Raw genomic sequence first — 20,675 nt, 5'->3', positions numbered from 1 at the left:
ATATATATATTAGTATAGTTAATAATAGCATAGTGCAGTTACATTGTCATAGCTAATGAAGCCGTAGTTAACCCAAACATACAGCCATGTGCGGTCTTGCAATTGATTGGGTCGTGCAGTGCCAACAAGATAATCAATATTTCATTTCTCCCCCCCACACTTTAGCGACTGATCTGCACTGTAGTAAACCTATGTGTTCTGTTCTATACACAATCTGTATCCTGTACATCTTGTACAGACACCCAAAGTCACTGTAACTATTAGGATAAAAGATTATCTTGTACAACTTGTACCAGAATAAAATGCAACAAGTAGGTGAACAATAAATGTGGTACCATCATCTTATTTTGAGCTTTAGATATGAGGAAGATGTTTCCTCATGAACTAGTTTACTCCATGCTAGAGGCTGCAGTCTATTGCACTTCTTGACCAGCCAGGTTGAGGCAGCCTGGAAACAGTGAAACTGGCAAACTATGAAGTAATATTTAAACAGAAATTTGGCAGATGACATGATGCCTCAGCAGGCTTATTTTTAACTCTTATGTTTCAAACTGCTTAATTTTGTGCATGCTGTGGTCAGTAGTATACGTCGATGGATAATGTTATTCTAAATATATTTTTTTATCATGCTGCCTTTATTAATCATGTAGGTGTATTAATCTCATCAGATAGACACAAATGTCTAAATGAGTTTATTTTTATTCAGCAGTAGACTTGAAATTAGTTCGCATATTCAACATGTAACAATCTGACATATGCACTGACCATATATACCGTAAAAAACATAGCTCAAGTAAGTTTCAAGTCTCTAGTTTCAAGTAAATCAAGTACATTTTTACACATTAAAAAGTCCATCATGGTATGTTTTGGAAAATGTGAGCCGGTCATGTAAAGAATGTGTGAAACATTAGAGCGTAAATACAGAATGATTGGCTTCAAAGCTGCATAGATTTAAAAAAGACGGTTAAAGCATATGACTTCAGACGTAGTTCGCCATCACACTGAACAAAATACGTTGTTTTTTTTGTATTGTTTACAAAATCTTTTAGAGAAAGTGTGGGAAAATGCACAAAACTAAATGCCCTCACTACCAAACAAGAAGAATTATTTTGTCAGATACAGTGTATGATAATTGTGAGGAGTTTGTTTTTTGGAGGTTTTAAACCAAGATACAAGGACGAGGGACCATGCCAGTAACCAGGACGCTGAGATGTTCAGAATAGGTGAAGTTGCCAAGTGAAACAGCTGACATTTTTTATATTTGTGAACAAAACCAAGGTTACATATAAGACCACAAATCTAAGCATAAATCTGTGTTTGTGTTGGCCTACTGCAGTAGTTAGTGTATTAGTCCAGCATGTTACTGTACTCGGCCTCTTTCTAACTAAATTGTTATCCTCATAACTCATTCCACTGTTATGTAACAGCACTGTGGGTCTTATTTAACTTACAAAGACTGCCTCTTTCATTATTTATACCCTTTCATAGGACATATCTATCTGGGATATAGGCCTGTATGAGTTTGAGTATTAAAATGGGGCAAACATCCTGCATTCAGGAGGAAGTGCAGCATGGGTGCGCCAAACTGTCATCAAAAGAGCCACTTTTAGAGGGATAAAGCCTATTTCCGAGTCATAGCATCCATTCCTCTGTAGCTCAGCAGCGATAAAGGAGTAGCAGGGCTGAGCGTATACCTCAGTGTTGTTACCTATTCCACCATCCATTAGCTGAAAATTGTGTTGACTTTAAAACTATGATCCATAAATCAAGTGTGAAGGGTTTTCATATTTTCTAAGCATTAAGGTTTTGTTGCTGTTAACCGGGGGAGCTGTATAAGTTTGGGTTAGGTTTTTGCACAAAGAAAAACGCAGGTGATTGAAAAAGAGGGGCTGATAACACTCCCATGTAATAGTCCAAAACATGTAATGTTGATAGTGTGTTTTCTGCATTTTCTGATACAATTAAAGATTACGTACAGCGTACTCTGTCATACTTACTAGATAAAGTATTGGCAGAACAGGGCCAATTCCAAAAGAAGTATGTGCTTTGCCCAGAGATGGCTCTAATTTCTGTTTCTATTTTTAAAAAGGTCAAGACAATGTTTGTTGCTTCATCAATGCCAAGCTGAAAGATGATCACTCAGTGTGGAGAAGAGAGCTTTTAAGGGTAGAGAAGCCCATTCACAGCGCATCACTTTTGAAGCTTGTTGATCTGCAATGTATGAATAAAGTGTTGCTTTTGGCCCAACTAACTGTATAAATAGGCAGATAAAGTAAAGGCCTAATTGTTCCAACTGAACAATATTTTGGCATATTTCTGGTGGGACCTTTTTAAAGGACCATATCCGACAAAATAATGAGTCTTCTTACTAACAGAACGTCTCGATTGCATGTGTCTGTTCAGTAACCCTAACAAGGATTAGAGCCAGTGTGATGCTGCCACCTCTAAACAGGCTCTTCTCATGGGACCTGTTACCTTAGTCACTTTCCATCACACAGATCACACAGAAAAAAAAAACGTAATCATGACCATTGGGAGATACACAAACTCCACCTGTTGATCTCAATGCGGTTCTGGGCAAAGGCATAGACTCGAAGAATATGATCTTGACCGTGTTTCTGTGCTGTTAAACATATTGCAAAGACACAGCAACAAATATATAAATGAATTGAAATTTCTTTTAATTATTGGATTGGATTCCTCATCAAAACAGTATGCTATTTTTGTGTTCTTCCTACTATACTAACCGTACATAACATAATGAAACACCATGGAAAATACACCATGGATGTTGGAATAACATGAGTACAATGTAACAAAATTAACTTTAGCAATACTTTACCACTTCTAAAATGCTTTTACCCTTGCAATAGCCACAGTTTGTATTTCCCCTTCTTTCTGTGATTGTTGTACTATACAGTTTATACATTACAATACATCCTTTCCATTACATATGTTCATATACGCTTTAAGGTTAAAGTATTGCTTCATCTTAAAAACATTATACAAACACAAACACACACACACACACACAGTGTTTCTGTTATGTTGATATGTGTGTGGCAGGTCTCTCTGTACTTTTCCTGTCCCAAAGAGACTGTTATATTCCCAAAATGGTGCAATGGAAGATCCACCGGTGCACAAGTGAGACTACCCCGGAACTGGTAGCATCCCCTGCCATTTAGAACATAAAAACAATCTTCAGTATCTTTAATACATCATTAGCTCCCTTCTTAATTGATGATACATATAGAGCCTGCAAAAAGTGTTTGACTTTTTGTTTTCTTTGTTACCACACAATAGAAATAATTGAGATTGACAGTTATCAATAAAAAAAAAACTTTTACTTGGGTATAAAACACACTTAATTGCATGCCCCTTTAAAACGACACTACTCAAGGTGTAGAAAAGGGGGTTTGGTTGTATAAGGAAGGTCCAACTAATTTACATTAGTAGTCAATTTCATGGCTTAAGTACTTTTTAAATACAAAAGAACATTCTGACAAATTCGCACCAAGTAAAGGATACAGAAACCTTTCTGAGCTGAATATACCCCAAAGTCAAGTAAGGTCAATCCTTAAAAAAACTGTTGTGCCTGTGAATCTGTCGAGAGCAGCCTATGCTCAAAACCAGTTGCTTTTCTGTCTTTGCGTATTCTCCCTTTCCCTGTGTGGGTTTCCTCTGGGTGCACCAGTTGCTACCGAAAGGCATTTGAACCACAGAAGAGACTCTATTTCCTAAAGCTGAAAATGTTAGTGTAAATGGTTGTATCCTTGTGCTGGGTTAGGCTCAAGCGCCCTGCAAGCTTAAGCATGCATAGCTAAAATTTGGAGATTTGGGTTAGTGTTTGCCAGAATGCATATGGGATACTCTGAAAGGTTTTATGGTCTTATGAGACCAAAGCTTAACTCTTTGGTCATATTCAAATTTGTTGTTTGGTGTAAGCCAAGCCCTGCACACCAGCAAAGAAATCACTCTTTTCACCCCCTAAAGGTTGGTGGTGGCAGCAGCTTGCTGTGTGGGCTGGTTGTATTGGTAAAAGGTCAATTAAAGTCTGCAGTCTATAGGAGAAATGTAACTTGGGATAATTTTTATTTTCCAGCAAAGACAACAACCTTCAACTGAAAGAAAAGCAACAAATTAGTTCAGGAGTCTAGTCTAGAATATATGGTAGAAAATTGCCGTTCCCTCCCAGTACACCCATTTAACCTGACAGAGCTTTGCAGAAGAGTTTCACCAAGAATTGTTGAAATAGGGAGTGTCCAGATGTGCTAAGTAGCTGCAGACCTGTCAACACTGACTAACTGCCAGAGCTGCCTTGAATGGGGGGGTGAATTATTTTGAGGTTTTATATTTGTAATCCATTTGAGTCTACTGAAAGAGATGCATTTCCCAAGATGAAAGCTTTACTTCTGCTGATCACTGTCAAACAATGCTAATCACAACACATCTACTGTGATTATCTGTGAAAAAACAACTTAACATAAAGTCAGTAGTTTTTACGCGGTAAGGTTACAAGATAGCCTTGTCATGCTTGTTATGAAACATAATAGAAGCATACAAAATCACTGCATCGATTTTTGCAACAGTTAAAGTACAGTTATAGTTGCTGTATCCCCCACTTGAGGCTCAGCTACACACATTAACGAGGACATTTCAAATTTTTAAAAATTTGATAGAAAAAGGAATTGCAAATAAAGATAGACCCAACAAAATTTCTCTCTTCTTATACAACAAAGTAACAAATTGGACTGGAAACATGTATTGCCTATAATTCATTCATGAGGACTCTCCCTATGCACTGAGATGTGACCGCGCTGAGGGGAACAATTAATTGGCTTGTGAGGGCATCTGTGGGGAGATGTCAGACATGAAATATCACCCTTTGTCATGGTAGTTTTACAACAACTCCTACAATTATACACAACTGTATAATTCTGTAATATACTCATAAAAGTAAACATGTACAATTATTTGCTAGCATGTTGTCTGTGTACTGATAGTGGGATGCACTGTTAATGCTTCTTGTTACACTAATCATTAAATGTTCATTATGGTGCATAAAAAGGAGGGGACTTAATGATGTTTTACAGTTTCATGAGTGTTTGTTCATTCTGACGTGGGATTGGAATTATTAACAATTGTTATCTCAGTTGCACCAAAGGTTGTTGTGGCCAGCTCTCATCAATAGGGGGCAGTGTTGGAATATAACTGTTCATTCATGAAGTCATATCACCTCAATGCCATTCATTCAACAAATATTTGATGATATCCACCAGCATGTTGTACTGTCTTAAACATATATTTAGTACTTTACATGATAACATAATGTAACATGATACCACTGCATAATATACAGTGTTATGGATTGGATTCAACTAAATTTACATCAGCTTAATTTCTCTTGTTATGGTCGGGCAGTAACCAACAGTGTGCTTTATGACAGCAGATTTTCTGTGGGTGTCTTTTGTATAAACTGTTTCTGCACTGAGTGTGTTTAAGTTTCTAAGTAACTGTTACCAAGGCTGCAATTGTCAACATGCAGCAAAAAGACAAATGTAGTGGCCTGCATGCCCTTGACCTCATTAATTTAATCCTGTCAATTGTTTTCAATAAATGTTATAATTCTACATTTGATTTAATAATTTCACGATCAACATGTTTAACAGGTCCGTTGAACTTTGACTCTAATGGAAAGTATGATCAGTGTTCAGAAATTTGAGTCACATTTTTACATTTACATCTTGGCAAGCATGAACAGTCTGAGATAACCTGAGCAGATTTTGAAAATTCCGTTTGAGTTCCAGTTCATTTTCAGCTTTGAAATGTGTTAAACGGTGTCTTCACACAGCAGCTCATTTTACAGTCACTCTGTCCAGTCTCCTCACTAATTAGCCTATCTCTATGCCTGTATATTTTTCTCTGTGTGGAACTTGCCAAACAAGCACATCATTTGAAACCGTTCATTCATCTCCGCTCTCTCCAGCTGCTGTCATGGCAACCATGTATGACTGGCAGAAAACAGACTACAGTTTCAGAGCTCCAGTCAACCTGGACGCTGCACAGTGTGAACACACTCTTATGGGCAGATGAAGCGTTGTGATATTGAGACACCAGGGCAGCCACGGATTGGGAGGTGAGTCAGAGAGACCTGACGGACTGGGTTAGGTAACATACTGTTCACACTTTTATGTGATTAATTCTGGACCACAGCATTAATGCTAAAATCCTAATCATTAAAATGTGTGTTTCTCTTTCTGGTGCAGGTTTGGGAATTGGTTTGCACTTTTTGTTTAATGTTTTGTCTTGACAGGACCATGATGGCACATCTGGCATATCAACCCCTGCTTCCCACTGGAAACAAATATCTGCAGCAGAAATGGGACAAGACTTCATATGATTTACATAGGGGAAAGGTGAGGATAAACATGTAGTTTGGTTGGTGAAGTGACTTGACAACTCGCTATTGCTGAGTCATCCCATATTTGAATGTTCTAAGCTTGACCTCAAGCTTTTATTCAAGTCACAAACCATTATAGTAACCCTTTTTTCAACCAGATTATGTGTTTGAATTATTCAGCATCATTTAGTGCTTTACACCAAGCTGTATGTTGTTGTTTTCTCCCAAGGTGAAGTCAGCTAAACCAACAATAAACACCACTCCACCAAAGACCTATGTTCACCTTGCAGTCAAGCTGAAGAAACAAAAGGTTGCTGATTTACCTCTCATGTTTTCAAGTCAACTCACATCATGTCCACAGGGTGGCAGCAGACTTATATAACTCATATAACTATGACAAATTAATAACCCAGTAAATCTAAGAATGTTATTTAACCTCAATTCAATAAATCCAAATACTGTGTGTATATTCCTGATCCATGTTATTGCATTAAGCTTGAAGAGGAATGGACAATGAAGATTGAGAGGGAAAACAACATGCTTATGGAGAAAATATCACACATCATGAGGACCACTGGAGGAATTGACAACAAGAATTATTATGACAGAAAAAGGTAAATTGGGGTTGTGTGGCGGAACTTTCAGTGTAGAAGTACTTAGTTAAGTTGTGCAACAACTTGTATTGCCAAGATATAAGGTGGCCCTGGAAACTAAAAACCCAGTTGTAGCCTGTGTTTAATCTTAATTGCAGCCTTGGTAAGGAGAAGCAACAGCTGGAGTTGCTCCGTATTACCAAGGAGAATCAAATGATCCTGTCCCGTCTGAGCGAGTGCAGGTCTCACTATAATCTAAAGAGCTGGAATGAGGACTGGCTCAAAACCCTCAAGGTGATGGACAGCATTGCACGTTACCCACGAGGAAGGACAAATGAGCAAAAGGTTAAAAAGCATTCATAGAGCATTAAACTTGAAGCATATCTCTTTTTTTTTAAGCTCGAGTAGCATTCATTTAAGAAGCGCAACCTGTAACTTTTGACCTTTCAAAACTGTACCAAATGATCTTTATTGCATAACACACTGACTATTTGATTTTACATACCAAAACCAGGAACAAGATAACTCCATTAAGAAGCACAATGATAGAGATAAAGAACAAAAGATGAGCGCTGATGCTACCACACACAGCCGTGCAGGCGACAAGTACAATGACAAAGAGTCTGAAGAAAATGAAAACAGTAAAGAAACCAGCAAGAAAGGAAGTACAGGAACAGAGAAACAGCAGGACACGGCGGCATACCCTGAGCCAAAGGCACCTGAGGAATCCATCTCACCAGATGCACTTGAGAATCCTGGTTCTTCTGACAGCCTTTAACTTCCAGCAGACAAACCCCATCACACTGCTGAAACATTTTCCTCTCCTGATGGATATGTCCAGTACTGCTCACACCTTACAGTAAAAACCAGAGCAGGAGACCTTAAGTCCTACAGAGGAATAAAACTCCTCTTTTGGTGAACCCATTTATCTGCACATTAAAGAGACTATGATAGTTTCACTATAAGCTGTTTAAAACAAAAAGTCTTATCTACTGACAAATTAGTAGATAGATACTGTATGGTACTCTAACAGAGAGCAGGAGAAGTATTTTTTATAGGCTATGTACCAAGATAAATTCATGGACACTAGGCCTATACTTTTCTGGTTTAGGGAATATTCACAAACAGAATGATGAACTTTTTTTTGGGAATAAAATAAATGTTTGTATCTTGATGTTCTACATGGCAATTATTTTACAGCGATACAAAAGTGAAAGACGAGGTAATGTGGAACTGTCAATCTACTATTAGTTTCCTTACGGCACATTTTGCAGGACACTCGTTGCAGAAAGAAGCCGCGGATTTGATTTTACGCAGCTAGCTAGCTAGCACGTATTTTTGTGAGCATAGTTTGATACATTGCTTTTTTCCGTGTTTAAGAATGACACACTTTTGATAGAACGATATTTTAAAGCAAGGAAAACAAAATGAATCTTGACAGGCTTCGAAAGCGAGTACGGCAGTACATTGACCAGGTAACGTTAAGATTTACGATTAATTTCTGACTTTGTTACCAACGTTAGCTAAGGCTAGCTTGAGAGCAAACCTGGTGCAATGGTAACAAACCTTCCTAGCTTCACTGCCTGGCTAATTTAAGGTTATTACACAGCCGGGCAGCCAGCCACCTACGACAATGAATATATATTTGAGTGACTCTATCTTTGTGTGTTTGTTTACAGCAACAGTATCAAAGTGCTCTGTTTTGGGCCGACAAGATAGCGTCCCTGTCTCACGGTGAGTGAGTGCCGTTAGGGCTGTGTAACTACCCTGCATGTTAGCGGACTTAATCTAACCTTACCAATCGGTCACCTAAAGTTACAAAGCCAATGTTAGCTGGACTGGCGTTTTTTAGGAAGATAATTTTATCATTGTCCGTAAAATTTCTTCGCAATCCCAGCCGAAAAGAACGTAACTTCGATGGCATATAATACAGTAGCTTGCCAACAGTTGCGAAGTTGTGCTGTAAGCTGACAGATAACTTTGTCTTGTGCACAATTGTTATGCTTTAGGTTAGGTTTCCATAAGTGTACATAACAAATGCAAATTTTGTAAAATTGAAGAAGCTACTATACATGTATTCTTTTTTGTGTTAATTCTCAGTCTAGTCTGGTGTTCGAATTGAATAGGAAATGTGTTCATATACCCATTTCTTGATATGTCACTGTAATACATTTAGATTATATCCTGATAATATTAAAATGTGGGTCCTTGTTAAGAACAAAAGTGAAGCCAGGACGGTCTTATCTTTAATAAATGTGATACGAAACAGTTTTATAATTTATATGTTTGTATATTTTTTGTATTTTTGTACAGTAAAAGTGCATTTACACAATAAAGTTTGTAGGAAAGAAAATATGACTAACGTCAGAAGTTGATGACTTTACCTTTTTGTTTGGCATGCAGAGGAACCCCAGGATATATACTGGCTAGCTCAGTGCCTTTACTTGACTTCACAGTACCATAGAGCCTCCCATGCCCTCCGTTCACGAAAACTTGACAAGGTAATCGCAGGTTATGTGTGATTTGGCGAAAAGTGCAAAGCGATGTGATGGGAAGTGAAGTGAAGTGATTAATGAGTTTTAAAATACTTATCAATTTTTGAAAGAAATTTATATTTAAAATAAACCAATTGCCATATTTGTCTTCTCTCATGCAGTTATATGGAGCTTGTCAGTATCTTGCTGCTAGGTGCCATGTAAGTAACTGGAAAATATGTTTGTATCAGTTTTAAACCCTCTTTTGCACATGTTATAGAAAATAATTTAGAGAAACCTACCAGGTATTGTCCATGCTTTAGATCTATCTGACTGTTTTTTTCTAGTATGCTGCCAAAGAATTCCAGCAGGCCTTGGATATCCTGGATGGAGAAGAGCCGGCAAGTAAGAAGCTGCTGAACAGGAGTGGGAAAGAAGACAACGGGACTCCAGAGTCATCCAAGGATTGGGACATGTCCCCTGCTTCTGTAAGTCTGGGCTGCCACTGTTTGTGATTTGAGCGCTTCCTTGAGATTATAGTTTTTAGACAATCTGATGTAATCTTATCACTAAGCATCGGTCTGTTCATCAGCACATGTCTTTTTTGTTTGTTCATTTTGTTTATTGCTGTTACTGCAGATATGTAGCTTTACCAATGCATTTTCTTTTAGTATTTTGACTTTTCAGCCATGTCCAGTTTCACAAACACTTCAACCACAAACTACCACCAAGTTTCATTGACATTGTTGGCAAAAATGATCTATGTCTACTAATTGTAACCCATATTTTAGGGGATGTATATGGTTCCCAGAATCCTCAAATGTGGTGCCTCATATGCCGTCTCTATAATTCCTTTATTTTCAATAATTTAGAAACCAGTATTAGCAATGATTGTTTTTTATTGGTTTAAAAAAGCTGTCCACAAAATAGTTTTACATTCATGTAGAAAAACATAATTCTACTTTTTTTTTTTATTGAATCATGTAAACCAACATTTAGATATCTTGTCACAAGCAATAGAGATAATTGTGTTTGTGTAAACATTGTTTATGATATAAAAATACTGTCCAGCAGATATGATGATCTGACTTAATGGTATGGAGTTCATCTTCTCAAAATAGCTTTGCACTACTGGCTAGGGCAGTATTGTTTTATTGTGTCTATTGTGTTTTAGCATCAACATTGCGATGTGCGCATGCGCGATAGTCACATTGCAGGACGTTGCAATGTTGACGCTCGTTTTTTGCAGCTTGATAGAAAAGTAAACTTTCACCGTTCTCTTTTACATGATTTTTACCATTCAACCCTTCCCCTTTTAGACAGGTAGCCACATGGGCAATGTGTGTATGTGAAGTTAGTCCGACAGGGTTTATTGTTACGGGAAGTGAGGCTCCCCGTGTGTAGAAAAAGACAGTAGGCAGCTGCTGCCGCTGACACAGTGATGCGCATAGTTTTGATGGGTAGTCAGTGAAGCTACAGCAGTCTGTGTTTTATGTTTGCTGCAAATATGAACTGAATCACCTGATTAATGCAACATAATTACAACGTCTCCCGGCCATTTCCCCCCGCAGAAAGCTGCTACCAGCCAGGCTAAACCTAATATAGTTAGCATAAAGAAACAAGCAGAAAGCTGCTACCTGCCAAGCCAAAGCTAATATAGTTAGCATAAAGAAACAAGGGGTCCGCCTGTCCCAACTGGCGGTTTGGAGCCGCAATCTGCTACTAATCAGTAGTAGATTAGTGTTACGTTTCCGTAACACTAATCTACCACAGAAGTCTGTGTCTCGTCTAACGTCATTTACACTGATTTAATTGTTCTTGGATACACAGTGTGTTTCTAGTGCGCATGACATGCAGATCTGATCAACATATCAAACTAACAAGCTGGCCCCGCTAGTCAACAACAACCAGAAATTTAGAGAAAACAACATGCCGTCACTGTCATTCATGTTAGCCTGGATTGATTATTATATGAATACAAGGGTGTCATGCTAGTCAACCAGCGTATTTCTACCTAATTTCCATCTCCAAAATCACTTCAGAATAGTAACGTTAGTCACATCTTACTTGCTTTGGTGTTTGTAAAGCATTAAAGTTCAACAAAGAATGGTTCACATTAGAAAAGATCCTTTTTCATTTTTTTCTACTATGTAGATGCAATCCCCTACAAAATCACTGCAGTAGTTGAAAATGATTTATTTCCAAATAGAGCTATTTATGTAATCTTTTAAAAATTACTTTTTCTTTTTTCATATTACAACATATATCGCAAGGGAAAAAAATATTGCAGATTTTTCCAATATTGTGCAAGCCTACTACTGGCTAGGATAGTATAATAAATGTATTCAGTGGTTGAAAACAGTTGAAAATAAAGTCTTGCCCTAGATGTAGAAATTAATGAATAACCATTGTAATAAAAGTTGAGTGCAGCGGATATGGTTTTGAGTGGGCAGGTTATGTTGGCATAAAATATCCTTTATGTTAGTATATGACAGTTGTTGACAAATGCTGCAGATCGATCCTCACTTTTTTCCTGAACTGTCTTATCTTGCTGCTTTATTAAAAGAGTTAGACTGTAGGAGACATTGACATCATACTATAAATCCAGGCCTCTGTGGGTCAGTCATATGAAGTCATTTATGCGGACAGAAGTGTTGCTGCATAACATGAATGACCCAAATAATAATCCAGTGGTAGTTAAAACAATAAGACAAAGGCAGCCCGCCTTTTGGTTAGATAACCAAAGAAAACCTGCTATATAAAGTTATGAGTAATATTATAGACGTTTGCTAGAGACTGTGCCCTCTTTCTATTCTACTTTGTCCCTCTGAAATATTTCAGATCAACAGCTCCATCTGCCTTCTGCGGGGTAAGATCTATGATGCCATGGACAACAGGCCGCTGGCCACCTCCAGCTACAAAGAGGCCTTGAAACTGGATGTGTACTGCTTTGAAGCCTTCGACCTTTTAACGTCCCACCACATGTTGACTGCACAGGAAGGTGAGACTGATCTGTGGCGAGGATGTGTACTATTTTTAAGGATTTTGAAAAATGGCAGTATATGTGAAATGCGTTGTTTATTTTTCAATAGAAAAAGACTTCCTTGACTCACTTCCTCTGGGTCAACAATGCACTGAGGAAGAGGAGGAGCTGTTGCACTTCTTATTTGAGAATAAGTTAAAGAAGGTAAAGGGTGGCTAATATTTTTATTGTTGATCAATTAAAGCACAAGGCTGATGATATTCTAAATGGTTCTTGTTGTCAATTATTCCTTTTAGAGGACCAAAATCAACAAAGATTTAATCTGATCAACAGGTATTGTCTTTATAATCAAAGCCTGATATATTCCTTTGTGGCATAGACATATTGTCCCATTGTTTTCCAAAAAAAATATTAAGAGCTCATCATTGAGACACATTGTTGGACAGAATAATGTGTTCTCTTATTACAATGAACATGGGCCCTGTGGTTTGTTTTGAGTCAGTCCTGCCTTATTGTTTAATTTGAGCTCATAGAGGGCTAACAACCAAATGTTGCTCTCCAGTGTTGCCGAGCTTCAGGGATTATAGTTAAAACTCATTAAAATGCAAATGCATATTATGGATATTCTTTTGTCCTAACCCCTTTCTCACCTTCTCCCTCTTTGTTTTGTTTTCATTACCTTGGTTAATCTCTTTTCCCTGCAACTCACATTTAAACCCTGCACCCACCTTTCACACACATACATAAATATATACACACACGCACACTCTTTCTCCCTACTGCAGTATAACAAGCCCAGTGATTTGGTGGTGCCAGAGATGGCCAATGGTCTTCAGGACAACTTGGATGTAGTGGTGTCTCTTGCTGAGAGACATTATTATAACTGTGATTTCAAGATGTGCTACAAACTCACATCAATGTAAGTGTCTTTGGGTTTTATTTGTATGTTGTTGATCTTTGTGTGTTGAATTGTTATGGAAAATAATTACATTAATGTGGAGCTACTGTGAAAATATGAGGACCGTACAACATACTATTCTGTCAAGTCACACAATGAGGATAATTCAGCTATGTACACAATGTGTAGCCTGCCTAACTTTACAGCTTTGCCTAAAATCCACACATTACCTCAAACCAAGAAAGCCAATGATTAATGCCATTTGAACACAATACCACAATGTGTAATCCAGATGCATGTCATTTGGGTTACACACAAGTTACTACAGTATAAATGTAAAATGCAGGACCACTTAATACAGCTCCTGTTTTTCTATTTCAGGGTAATGGTTAAAGACCCATTCCACGCCAATTGCTTACCAGTCCATATAGGAACTCTGGTGGAACTTGGAAAAGCAAATGGTAAAATATATTCAGAAAATTGATTCACACATTGTTTAGTTTGATTGATTGGCCTACTCATCAGTATAACAATTAATTAGTTTATTTTGCTCAATGTCAAGCTTTTTGTGTTTTTGTCCTGCAGAGCTGTTTTACCTCTCACACAAACTTGTAGACTTGTATCCCAACAACCCAGTAAGTGTTGCAGCTATATCACCATCCATTTAATTTATATTTTACATACTACTTAGTATCTGATAACCAAATAAAACCCTTCATCAGGTATCCTGGTTTGCTGTCGGGTGCTACTATCTCATGGTTGGCCACAAAAATGAACATGCTCGGCGATACCTTAGGTATGTTTTTGCACACTCAAAAGGAAGTACTTTTTGAGACCACATTCCAAGTTGTTTCTATAGGTATATATGTTTATATTTTGGTGCATTTATACATATTGGGTATTGTATGTCTCCTGTAGCAAAGCAACCACGCTGGAGAGGACATATGGTCCTGCATGGATTGCCTATGGCCATTCCTTTGCGGTAGAGAGTGAGCATGACCAAGCCATGGCTGCCTATTTCACTGCTGCCCAGCTGATGAAAGGGTACGTACATTTTACACTATATACATACCTGTCTAGTCAACCTGCATTGGCAATTTTGCTATTTCTGTTGATACTTGATGTATGCTGCTTCTCATTTAGCTGTCACTTACCCATGCTTTATATTGGCCTGGAGTACGGTCTGACCAACAACTCCAAGCTGGCAGAACGTTTCTTCAGCCAGGCTCTTAGTATTGCTCCAGAGGACCCATTTGTCATACACGAGGTGGCGGTTGTTGCCTTTCAAAATGGAGAGTGAGTCATGCAGACACACACACACACACACACACACACACACACACTTCGGCCTCTTGTTTGATAAAGGGTCTTGATTGTATCTTGCTATGAGATAGTTTCACATTGATCTGAAGGTGATTAGACTTAAGTGAATAAAAATAAAATATTGGGGTGGCAGCAAAAATCTTACACGGATAGTTTACATTTTTGCTTATTAAAATCAAAAATATCTGCAATTTGTTTCTGTAGTCTGGGTGCTGACACTTAAAAGCGCTGAAAAAATGTACATACAAAAAATAACTCATGATGCAGCTCATGTTTTTACACACACAGTGATACATATTGATATAAAAAGATCAGATAATGAAGCATGTTTTTCCCATCTGTTTTAGCTGGAAGACAGCAGAGAGGTTGTTTCTTGATGCAATGGAGAAGATCAAAGCCATAGGGAATGAGGTAACTGCAAAAGTATTTAATTGAAAAAAAATGTGAACGTCTTAAAAACATGATCACGTCTCTGTATGAGTTTTGTAATGTATGTTTATTGTTTTTTCCCTGTTTAAAATTTAAGGTCACTGTGGACAAATGGGAGCCTTTGTTAAACAACTTGGGTCATGTGTGTCGCAAATTGAAGTAAGTAGAGAATCATGGATTTCATAGTCTTCTTTGAGTTAGCACATATTTTACTAGTATGGGATGCTAAATTTATCCCGAGTGAATGATTAAAGAAGATTGGAAAATGCACTCTCCACTTATTTGTTCATTCCAATCCTTATCTTATTTGCTTTGACCTTCCTCTGACAAATCATTTTCAGAGATTTGCTCACTTGTTCTGTTGCAATCATTCAACATAGATAGGACCCTCATTGAGAATTCATGAAAAGACCCTTTAATAAATTATGTATTGCCACCACTCAATAGATATAAGGTGCTCGCCAAATGTGTGCCATATTTTGAAAGGTTTGGACAGTTTTCATATAGAAGGACTGTTTCATCCAGGTAAAGTAGGTTGTTGGTGCACTATTGACCTTGTTGGTCAATGTGGGACTAGATCTACACGTACCTACCAACCTTTGCAAAAGCAATAGCAGCAGGAGTTTCTTCACAAGTTGAAACAAGAAATGCTGTATTTAGCAAAACCTTTTATATTTTGCAGGTTCAAAATCACAAGTTTTAAATTGCTAATGCTATTAAGTTGCTGGTCAGCAGATGGCATACTGACCTATGGCCTTGGTTATCAAGATATACAGTGGCTTGAGAAAGTTTACACACCCATGCTAAAGTTGATTTAAAAAAAAATCTTTGGAAATTGATTTGAATGCTTTAATTTAAAAAAAATAAAATAAAAAAAGGAAAATCCAACCTTTTAAGGACACCAATTTTCTTTGTGAATGAATAATGTATCCTAAATGTTCTTCCTTAAAATACGGGGCATAAGTATACACACTCCTATGGTAAATTCCCATAGAGGCAGACAGATTTTTATATTTAAAGGCCAGTTATGTCATGGATCCAGGATACTATTGGCATGGTTTTATTTCAGTTAGCTTAATAGCTGGTTTGATTTGCATTTAGAGATGATCTATGGAAAGTTCCCCATGCATATCTCTATGTCTGGTGAAGGGTATGTGATGATATGGGGTGAGTTTAATTCCAAAGGCCAAGGGAACTTTGTCAGGATACATAGTATCCTGGATCCATGTTTGTTTATGTATGCACCATTCACCAAGGCAAATTCCTTATAAGTGTAACTTACTGTGGCAACAAATCTTTTTGAATCCTGGTTTGTCTTTGTAGGAAGTATGACCAGGCTCTGGAGTACCACCGTCAGGCACTGGTGTTAATCCCTCAGCACGCCTCCACCTACTCTGCCATAGGATACGTGCACAGCCTAATAGGCGACTTTGAGAGTGCTATTGACTACTTCCATACGGTATAGTTCCCTTTCTCCGGTCTATAAGGGTTTAATTTATCATTTAAAAACCTTAAAGGAGATTACGGTCAATTTGGATATGTAGCTCTGTTGTCTGTAAATTTTGAGTGCTGTCAGAAGCGAGAAAAATTAGAACAATTGGTGCTGTCTACATCGAGTTATCCTCCTGCTAGATTTTGCACCCAACAGGCTCAAACAGGGCAAGTTTTAAATTTGGTTTTAGCCTTTAAACATACTTGAAATGTCTTTACTGTGCCTACCCATGTGCATTTTTTCCTTCTAAGTGAACACAGTGAATGTGACTGCAGTAGATGTGACAGAAAGGCATACAAGTTGTATTCATTCAGCCAGTGCACATACCTCTGGTTATTTCCTGTTTCTTCAGTAACAGGAAACAGGACTTTCTGTCACATCTACTGCAGTCTAATTCAATGAGTTCACTCTGAAGGAATAACTGCACATGGTTAGGCACTTTTAATGACATTTTGAACATGTTAAGAGGCTAAACACATGTTTAAAACTTGCCCTTTTTAAGCCTGTTGGGTGCAAAATCTAACAGGAGGATAACTCAGTGTTGGCACCATCAATTGTTTTCATTTTTTGTACTACTGAAAGCACTCGAAATTTTCCAACAACAAACTAAGTGTTGAAATTGACTGTAATTCTAAGTTTTTAGTAAGAACTATGTCTTTAGAACCAAACAAATAAAGTGCAAGTAAACTTCAACAGCTGTACAAAGTTGAAGGAAACCTTTTTTATTATTCATCACATACAATCGTAGGGTACAATGTACGGAAATTCAATTGCTTCAGGTAACCCATCCTAAGCATTAGGTGCAGTGGACAGCCACATGCAGCATCCGGGAAGCAACTTGGGGTTTAGCGTCTTTCTCAAGGACACTTTGACATGTGGGGGGAAGATAGGATCGAACTGCCAATCTTGTGGTTGAGGGCTGACCCACTCTACCTCTGACCCACAGCCACCAGACATTTCTGATGGCCGATAAATAAAATAAAAACAAACACTAAATAGAAAAATATATTGTATAGTAGAGTTTTTGGTGGTATGTGACTGTTTCCAAAGGCAGAATAAACGCCTACAGGGTAACAATAACCATCACTGTGATTGTTTTATTGCTTTTCACTTATGTCAACAATTATGCTTTGGTGAGAAATGCTTAAAGTTGGTTTGGTATTTTCCTGCACAGGCACTTGGACTGAAAAGGGACGACACTTTCTCTGTGACGATGCTTGGCCACTGTATTGAGATGTACATTGGCGACACGGATGCCTACATAGGTAGAATACAGCTATGCTGCCATTTCAGAGGAGTTTTTAAGCTTTGAAACTCATTGTGGCAAAAGATATTTTTTTTCCCAGCATTTCATTCCTTAGCTTTTTTAAGGCTGATGTTAAAAATTACATTAAAATCTCAAAGTCAGAATTCAGCTGTTGTAGTATTAGTTTATCCAGAGAAACTGGGACATTGCCTTTGGAAAGAGATTCTGTTTTTCATTGCTGTTAATACCACAAACAGAAAACTTTACAGCTGGTACCTCAGATTTATCTGCAGACAAATGCGATTTTCTTTTTTTTAACTTGGGTCAGCCAAGTTTTTCATTTTTCTTGCAAATATTCAAATATCTGTTCTGAGACACCAGTGGGTATTTTAAGCCTATAAATGATTTTTTGTTGTCGTCTGTATCCACAAAGGCACAGATCTCAATGACAAGGTGCGAGGCAGCTTGAACACTCCGGCACTGATGAAGATGCTGAACACATCGGAGCCTGGGGAGCTGCTAGCTACCCCAAGATTGGAAGAAACCAGCATCACATCCTTGGAAACACCAATGTCAAATCAGGATAAGATGATGTTGGAGACACCTTTGCGACTCTCTTTAACCCTTGAGTGTGACATGTACGAGAGCGACGTGATGTTAGACACCTTGTCAGACACGAGCACGTGATGTCATCCTGTGGGGAGGTGAAACTGTCGTTGCAACAGGTTGTCATTGGTACACATATCCAAGCCCAAGGACAACTATCATACCAAGACTTTGGCACCTGTCCTCCACCAAAGGTTTCCTGTGGATTCCCCGTCTTGTGCATTAGATATGGTTGTTTCTGTAAGTGGCAAAACATAGAACATGCCATTGCGAACATTATAAACATGAGTAAACGTATGGCTGAATTTGTATACAGCTCCGGCTGTACATCTTATTCAATTTGCAAGAATGCACTTTAAAAGGGGATTTAACATGTGCCTTGGATTGGGGGTTGAGTGCTTGGTTTAGCACCGGAGCTTGGAGTAAGCCTGAAGACACTGGGAACATGTGGCCCTCTGACACTTGGTTGAACAGAGCAAACACAGCCGCACACATCACATCACAACTAAAAGACTTAAGTCACTTATTGCTGCCTATGGCAGGACCCTTCGTGTTGCTTAACCTGTGGATTTTGAAGTGAATAAAGAGCCAGCTGAATACAATCAGTTTTTGGTGAAAACAATTCTTGGTAATTCCTACAATAAACCATGCATTTATCTTAAAAGAGTTTAACACATCTGTGTTTTGTGTTCATCAGAAAGACAAGAATGATTTGTAAAAACCCACAGAACACATTGAACCCTGGCAATTGTGGAAACTTGATATCCTTAATCTGTGCTACTTATTTTCTACGTTATGTTATGCTAGTAAAAGAACTGACACTCCTCATTTAGATACTGTAGATTATAGTTCTGCTGTCTAAATGGGTGGGTTGATTTTAATTTAACCATTTTGGAGATTGAAATCTTGCCTAGATATTAACATGTCCTAGTACACCACTTAATGTTTGAAAAAACTGGACAATCATTTATCAATGTGACTGTCAATACAATGAATTTTGTCATGGAGATGCTGAGATAATCATTCTGACATTTGCCTATAATATAGTTAGTAATAGTTTTGGCATAAACCAACTGCCAATTACAAATTAGCAAGGTCAACATGTTAAAGATCTTTAACACTGGTTACCAGTGAATCTGCAGCAGATCAGAGTTCCTGTGAAGCTATGCACAATGTAAAAGAGAATTCCCCACTTAATGCCAACTACTCTAAAGAAAAATATTGCCATGTGAAACACTGGCGCTCAGGCTTTCCTCTCTAATGTCATGTTCCGGTTTAGGGGAGGAGGGAGGTCTTCCAGCCTCACAACGCATCCCTTCTCTGCGTTCACAGGTCATTTAGGCTACAGTAGTTTACCGTTTTATCTCTCGGACTTTATTTTTTTTCAATGGAGAGCGGCCTTAGGAACTTCAGAAGAGATGGGTTGCACTCCGTCTAAGTCGTCCGTCATTTACACCCAAGACAAGGTCTGCCGGGACCTGGACACCTGCTCCACTGTAGTCCCCAGTCTGAAGAGCTCCGTGTCGACGCCAGAGAGACCTCGGCTGTGCGTGGCGACCAGCAACGGCAGACAAACGTTCCTCAGTGGTGAGTTTAAGTCCAGTTTATAAATCCAGTTTCTTTCATCTGAAGTGATGGCGTTGGCTTTGACGCAGTTTAGTGATCCAGTTTAGGAAACTGCTTTCAGATGCATTTGTAAAGATCAGAAAAATACAGTCCGTTTAAACTAGTCCATGGATGGGTCCGGTTAAACAGTGTTTTAATTTAAACAAAAGTCCCATGTTTTCATTTGAAAAGTTAGTATTGTGGACCTTTTTGTTTTTCCTCAGTTCCCTGCCGAAACGTCCACGGGCGGTCAGTGAGCCAGTCGTCCCACCCTGAATGTGGGAGCTCTGCGGACAGTGCCCCCACATGCAGCTCCCACCTTACGGATCAGTTGAGCATGAAGCGCCGCAGCCCGACACCGGAGCAGGAGGGCTGCGGGAATGCTCCGCTGGCTCCATCCTGCAGTAATGGAGTGACATTGGGACATTAATTGATGAAACCAACGCGTGGCAATAGGTGTATTTTTAACACCAAAGTTGGGTCTGTTATAGGAGCCAAAACTGGGTCTTGCTCTTGTGCAGTGATTTAGCGTGTGGGGCATACATGATGAACACGCTGATATTTGGTTTGAAAGAAAGAAATGCGTCAGTAGTGAGTTGGTTGACTGGTAGCTGGAGAGGTGCCAG

At 38.5% G+C, this 20,675-nt stretch overlaps 2 protein-coding genes across 2 annotated transcripts in view; both read left to right on the top strand.

Moving 5' to 3' along the window:
- The window catches only part of si:dkey-83m22.7 (uncharacterized protein CFAP97D1), a 14,409-nt gene extending 6,440 nt beyond the window's left edge, over window positions 1-7,969 (top strand). Inside the window, exons 2-7 of the mRNA XM_034884984.1 lie at window positions 5,987-6,136; window positions 6,314-6,416; window positions 6,630-6,710; window positions 6,896-7,014; window positions 7,152-7,338; window positions 7,508-7,969. Coding sequence (XP_034740875.1) covers window positions 6,090-6,136; window positions 6,314-6,416; window positions 6,630-6,710; window positions 6,896-7,014; window positions 7,152-7,338; window positions 7,508-7,771 — 801 coding nt within the window. The 5' untranslated portion in view covers window positions 5,987-6,089 and the 3' untranslated portion in view covers window positions 7,772-7,969. The remainder of the gene's footprint in view (window positions 1-5,986; window positions 6,137-6,313; window positions 6,417-6,629; window positions 6,711-6,895; window positions 7,015-7,151; window positions 7,339-7,507) is intronic.
- A 276-nt stretch (window positions 7,970-8,245) lies between these two features.
- cdc16 (cell division cycle 16 homolog (S. cerevisiae)) lies at window positions 8,246-19,110 on the top strand. The gene is made up of 18 exons (XM_034885617.1): window positions 8,246-8,468; window positions 8,673-8,727; window positions 9,397-9,494; window positions 9,650-9,688; window positions 9,815-9,955; window positions 12,309-12,468; window positions 12,560-12,654; window positions 13,236-13,369; window positions 13,730-13,809; window positions 13,934-13,983; window positions 14,071-14,144; window positions 14,267-14,392; window positions 14,492-14,644; window positions 15,019-15,082; window positions 15,198-15,259; window positions 16,424-16,559; window positions 17,767-17,857; window positions 18,272-19,110. The coding sequence occupies exons 1-18, from the start codon at window positions 8,421-8,423 to the stop codon at window positions 18,523-18,525; spliced, it is 1,860 nt and encodes a 619-aa protein (XP_034741508.1). The 5' UTR covers window positions 8,246-8,420; the 3' UTR covers window positions 18,526-19,110.
- The last annotated feature ends 1,565 nt before the right edge of the window (window positions 19,111-20,675 follow it).

The sequence above is a fragment of the Etheostoma cragini genome, chromosome 11, assembly GCF_013103735.1.
Source record: "Etheostoma cragini isolate CJK2018 chromosome 11, CSU_Ecrag_1.0, whole genome shotgun sequence".
Classification (NCBI taxonomy): Eukaryota; Metazoa; Chordata; class Actinopteri; order Perciformes; family Percidae; genus Etheostoma; species Etheostoma cragini.
This window is presented reverse-complemented; position numbering and strand designations above follow the sequence as displayed.

What these genes read in the sequence shown, in the direction of transcription:
- cdc16 (XM_034885617.1), top strand. Translation starts at nt 8,421, where the DNA reads ATGAATCTTGACAGGCTTCGAAAGCGAGTACGGCAGTACATTGACCAG. An exon ending in ATCTTGCTGCTAGGTGCCAT is followed by an intron (nt 9,689 to 9,814) that starts GTAAGTAACTGG and finishes GTTTTTTTCTAG; the next exon opens with TATGCTGCCAAAGAATTCCA. An exon ending in GCTGCCCAGCTGATGAAAGG is followed by an intron (nt 14,393 to 14,491) that starts GTACGTACATTT and finishes CTTCTCATTTAG; the next exon opens with CTGTCACTTACCCATGCTTT.